The sequence below is a fragment of the Lygodium microphyllum genome, chromosome 17, assembly GCF_053477565.2.
Source record: "Lygodium microphyllum isolate KBCC chromosome 17, Lygodium_microphyllum_v1.1.10, whole genome shotgun sequence".
NCBI classification, from domain to species: domain Eukaryota; kingdom Viridiplantae; phylum Streptophyta; class Polypodiopsida; order Schizaeales; family Lygodiaceae; genus Lygodium; species Lygodium microphyllum.
Genome location: NC_141151.1, coordinates 65,502,433 through 65,508,432, shown reverse-complemented (window position 1 = coordinate 65,508,432; position 6,000 = coordinate 65,502,433). Strand labels below are relative to the sequence as shown.

The window sequence follows — 6,000 nt, the reverse complement described above, 5'->3', positions numbered from 1 at the left end:
GATTGTGATGGAGGAGAGGTAGTTTGTCAAGGGGGACTTAGAAGTCCTATACGAGCTAGGATACCTTGCATGATCCCAACATATAATCTACTTCTACTACTCCCTCCTCAATGTGGCAAAGATGTGCATCCACTGGATTGTGGCCACTCATTTATTCCATCATAAATGAGGAGACGATGCTAAGATCCTAGGTCTAATAGCTTCTATCCATAGTGTGTGAGTGCCCCAATGGTTGCAAACACTTTATGATCCAACATCCTCCTCTATCATAAGAAAGTGTGTAGGATCTCCCTCAAAATCAAAGGTAATGCAATGTTTGCATCCTCCTCACATTGACTCTCTCTCTCTCTCTCTCTCTCTCTCTCTCTCTCTCTCTCTCTCTCTCTCTCTCTCTCTCTCTCTCTCTCTCATCGAATTCAGGGGGGGCAACATGCTTGTAGGCAACCTTATTCCTTTTATGTGCATGCAAGACAATGCACAATTCTTTACCTTTTTCTCTAGTAGAAGGTGTACATCCAATGCAATGTGCTTGATGGAAGAATGTGAGAGCGATTAGCTACTTTGAATAGCTATTTAATGCCTTCTACAAGTGGCTATGCTATGAGAAGCTAGTTATATCTCCTTCAATGTAGGCATTTTAGGAGTAGAAAGCTCTCATATGGTACTATCAAGCATAGTCCCCCCCCCCCCCCCCCCTTGGGATGCAGGCATGAAGGGAAACTATGCCAATAGGCCATCAAGCTTGGTGCAGGCTATGGCCTTGCATGTTTTTGGGGCTTGCCCTACTTGGCCTTCACACCTTCCTCATCGACATTGCCCCCTTCCTTCCTACCTTGAAGTGCATGTGAAGAAGAGCATGGCTATTACATGTCTCAAATCGAATCTACATGTTTTTCATTTTTGCTCTATCTATAACAAGTGGGTGTTTTTTTCACTGAAAAAGAGCAAATGATTGGCATCATTTCTCTCTCTCTCTCTCTCTCTCTCTCTCTTGCTACATGCATTGTGAGCATATTGCAAAATATATGTTCTCTTAGAGCTATGGAGATATATATATATATATTTGCTACATGCATTGTGAGCATTTTGCAAAATATATGTTCTCTTAGAGCTATGGAGATCTATATATATATATATATATATATATATATATATATATATAGAGAGAGAGAGAGAGAGAGAGAGAGAGAGAGAGTAGAGCATGTGTTTTTACTCAATTGATATCGATTAATCTTCTTCGGATTCAAGGGTGGGGTTGGTAGAGCAAAGGCCATGGATGCCTCATGATTATTATAATTGAAGGACCTCTCTCTCCCTCTCTCAATCAATAGAAGACATTTGAAAGAGTTGGGGTCTTACCCCCTGAATGGAGCTCTACTTTGCTCTAGTCGCTCCTGCAACATTGCCATGCCTACCATACCTACCTTGCAATTCTTTATGATGCACAAATGCAATCTATCCACAATTATCAATTGCTTTTCTTGTAACTTCTCTATGAGGTGATTATAGTAAGTAAGTACACTGTGATTGGAAAACCAGAGTAGGATCAAGTGACTGATTTGGAATGTGGATGCACATCACGTGTTGATATTTTAGATATCATTGTCAACAATACCCTTACAACCATGTATGACAAGTGCAAATGCATTGGTGAAGCATTGTTAGCAATACCCTTATCACCATGTATGACAATGCCTTATCACCATGTATGACAGTGCCTTATCACCATGTATGACAGTGCTGATGCATTGGTGAAGCATTGATTGAGCCAAGTTTGATAGCATGGAGTGCACTGCTTTTAGCATATGTAGAGCATGGACTTGGAGATAAGGCTTTGCAATTGTACAAGCACATGAAGAAGGCAATTGTGGCTCTAGATGACATGTCAAGCACTATTGCCATGTGTAGGTAGCTCCATTTTGTCCTATTTTTACTAGGTATGATATCAACCGGATGTTGTGTAGAACTCGAACCTAATGCATGGTGTCTTTTTTCCTCTAGATGCTCTAAGAGAGAGAAGAGCCACACTAAACTATCAAAGTCTTAAAAATGCAAAGTTTGATGAAGGAGACTTTGTTTGGAGAGGAAAAAATTTAATGACTTGCAAAGCTCCTCTTATTGCACACATTTGCACACATGCACACACGCACGCACGCACGCACACACACACACACACACACACAAAGAGAGAGAGAGAGAGAGAGAGAGAGAGAGAGAGAGAGAGAGAGAGAGAGAGAGAGAGAGAGAGAGAGAGAGAGAGAGAGAGAGAGAGAGAGAGAGAGAGAGAGAGAGAGAGAGAGAGAGAGAGAGAGAGAGAGAGAGATCTTCAACAATACGTTCTTTTTGTTTCCTTTGTTGATTTTGCGAGTAAACTCCTTGGTTGACACACACACTCAAGTATGTTTGGGGCTCAATTCCCCTTGAGTTATTTAAAAAGTCTACCTTGCTTCAACATTGTCTTAAATTATGATTGTTTTGATGGAGTACAAACATATACATGTATAAATTTCTTCCTTGGTTCAATAAGTTACAACATGATCCTCAATTGCAAACATTTGCAAGCCCTAAAAGCAAATTAGATTCATGTTAGTTGGGCAATCTAAAGAGACTTCAGGCATAGATAAGATTGTCATTGGAAGAGAAATCTAGAGCTTGCAAACCTTTAGACATATACCTCGTAGAGTTAATTGCCAAGAAGAGGTGAAATAGCTTGACCTTGACAATGAGATGTATACTTTTTGTGCTTTCTATTGTAAAGACAGTTGTACATGGTAGCAATGGGATTGGACATAGCAATTCTTCTATTATGTTAGCCTTCTCTAGCATCGTAGAAGGATAGCAAACTTGGTGTATCTCACAAGTGAAAGTATTTTTACATGTAGACATACATATGTTCTTGACATTTCACATATTGGGTGCGAAATGCCTTGTACAAAAAAGTGCGAAGCATGCGATTTCCTCACAGAAACGCAAAGCGCATGGGGTGAAGCTTCATGAGTTTTGCAAGTGCACAAACCGCACAATGTGTGGTTAACGACGTTGGCCAGCCAAACCAGCTAGTAAAAAATTATGACAGATGTTGCAAGGTTAGCTGGTTTGATCTGCAAGAACAGCTAGTAAAAAGTTATGATGGAAACCACATCGACGCAAAGAGCGAGCAATCATGAAGTGTAGAATCTATACTATTAGTTAAGGAGAGGTGGGGGCGGGTGCCACGTGGCAGCCCCCACCTCCCCCACAAAAAAAAAAAGAGGATGGGGGGGTGGGTGCCACATGTCTAGCACTTGCCCCCTGCAAAAATCGCGCCCGCCCCGCTGGGGCGCCGGGGCGAGTCTAGGCGCGGAGCGCCTAGCTTTTTTTGGAAAGGAAAGAAACCAAAGAAGCTAAAGCGTCACGGAAAGGTTATGTATATACAGGAACGATAAATTTTGAAAACCATGGTGGACATGCAATTCATTAACAGCCTTCAAAGGTTCACACTTTTGTACATATCCGCATTTTTTGTCTCGTAAAGGCGATATTATGAAGCCGTGCGTTCGTGGCTACTTGTGCGAGCTGCTTCTAGCACCTGCTACAGGATTGCTACGGCAGGGAATGCACATTTCTGCGATCAGCCATGTGAGATGATTATGGTAGGGAATTGCTGAGCCGGCTAAGCATTCTGCGAGAGCAAAAAACGAATTAGTCCAGTCGCTGCTGGCCATGACCTCCATGGCATCATCATTCGCTGCACCGCCTACCATCTCTTACTCGCTCACAGTTGACAGTTCCGCAGTGGACCGCGTTTCTTTAGCTAGGGTTTTCTACTCGCAGCATCGTTACAAGCGCGGCAGTTGCCTTGCCTCTGCTGGCGTGGAGCAAAGGCGTCTTGCCGCAGAGTCACCTGAAAGCACGGCAAAGAAGTCCCTCTCTGATTTCATACGGTTTTATTCTAGTGGAGAGGAAGAGCTAAACCTGCAAACTGCAATCGTGAGCTATCGCAAGCCGTTTCCTTTTTCGATCTTGCAGCCCAACTTTCAGGTATGTCTTTTGAAACATCGTTCCATTTCTGCGACTCTGCATTTACTGTGTCTAACCAGCGCACACAATGAAGGATAAGAATCATGCTTGGGGTCTGTTCGGAGGTCATTCTGTCTCTGGGAACCCATACTATGACATCAAAACGCAATAGACCTTCTTCCAAAACATCCACAAATGTACCGGCATCGGCCCCCTCCAAACGGTAGAAGGCTTGAAAGATGAAGAAGCCCCTTCTGAACAATGGCACCATTATGACAATATCCTTGATCCAACTCATTGGAAGATTGTGGCACATGCACTATGAATGCCATAGATGCAGATGTAAAGGGAAAAACAAAAAGAGGTAGATGAAGATGGAACTTTTATGGCAAGAGGGTGGGACTCCAACTGAATAACCTTTGTGAGTATAGGAGCCATTTGCAAAAGAGCAAGGCTTGAATAAGCTTGTTGACGAAGACATCATAACTGACCACCTCCTCTCACCTCCCGAGGACAAAGAACCAATAGATCACCAGTGGGAGATTCTCTCTTCAGAGTTCTAGACATAGATCTTAGATCATTCCTTTTCTTCATTGACTTAGTCCTTCAGTTCTTTTCAGCTTTGGAGCTTTCTCTTCCAATGCAGAGGAGGTTAGCCATTGCTTCTTAGTATTGGGAGCATGGCTTATACAAACCCGATTGACTTACTCACCTGTCATATGGAGATCATTCCTGTTAGTATATGGCCACAATAATTTGGGAATGGCCTACTACTTGGATCAGCTGCTACACTGAGTACTTAGGTCTTCTGTGATTTATTCTGGATCTAACGGTGGCTGTGGAAACCCTCATGGCTGCTGCAAATTAGCGTTTCAGTAGCAATTTCTTCAATCGCTCTTCATCAATGGCTGGATTGTGCTTAGAATTGTTGAGGGAATGTTAGAGGATGAGCCAGAAAATTAGCTAGAAGGAGTATCTTTTGAATGGTAACTCTGATTGCAATTCTAATGGTGCCAACAGCTTTGAAAGGGGGTGTTATTGGCAAGTCCTCCTTTTCTATTGTTGCCTCTCACTAAGGCAGAGAAGGAAACTTGCTTCCCTTATCTTATCGCGTTGCACGATCAGTTGTTGTCTTTCTTAGAGCTCATCGCATAGTGGCTCCTTCCTCTCTTAGCATTTGAATGTTGGGATGGCCCTCGGCTAGCCTCGAAACAATCTTCTCTCAGCTTCCATGGGTAATTTTGACAAGGGCAGTCTCTTTTACCACTTGGCAACCTTCTAATTGTAGTTTTCAGCTTTAGCCTTTAATTAATTAGTTAATTAGTTATCCATTTGACCGTACCCACTCGCAATTTATGTGCTACTTCTTATGGGACATTTAATGGTCCCAATATTAATTGGCCTTGCACTAGTATTAATTTATTAATTAATGCCTAGTCCGGCAATGTTGCCATTGGATATTTAATGGTCCAATTAATGGCCTAGACCCCAAATTGACAACAAGTACCCATAATTACTTGCTTGATATAACTTTGTACAACTTTTGCCAATGTTACCCACTATTCACTTGGGTTACTTAAGCTGTTACTTTCGTGACTTAACTGACTTGCACTTCACATGTTCATGTCACACGCACAACTTAATAATGCCAAAGCTAATCATTAACAATATATGTCCATTGTCCTTGTGATAGATCTCCCCCTTGAAATCTTTGTAATTGTCCTCAATTGCATTGCAAGGTGTTACATTAATGAATGTAACTTATGGGAAAACAACATGAGAGATAAGAGAGTTATTAATTAGTATAACTCCTAAGAAATCGACAGCTGGCAACATGTTAGACACACATGGTTCCTAAATCCTCCTAAGTGTGGCTGGGTGGAGAACAAAGGGATATCTCTCGTATCTTGTGCTTCCGGAGTGTGACACTAGTATCAGAGCTGTTCGACACCTGTCGGACGTGAGAGGAGTAGGAAATAATTAATCAACTTGGAGAAGGGT

The 6,000-nt window shown here is 42.2% G+C and overlaps 1 protein-coding gene across 1 annotated transcript in view; it reads left to right on the top strand.

Moving 5' to 3' along the window:
- The first annotated feature begins 3,462 nt into the window (after positions 1-3,462).
- The window catches only part of LOC148021984 (thermosome subunit gamma), a 46,895-nt gene continuing 44,357 nt past the window's right edge, over positions 3,463-6,000 (top strand). Inside the window, exon 1 of the mRNA XM_087697537.1 lies at positions 3,463-4,020. Within this exon, the coding sequence (XP_087553663.1) occupies positions 3,703-4,020 (318 nt within the window). The 5' untranslated portion in view covers positions 3,463-3,702. The remainder of the gene's footprint in view (positions 4,021-6,000) is intronic.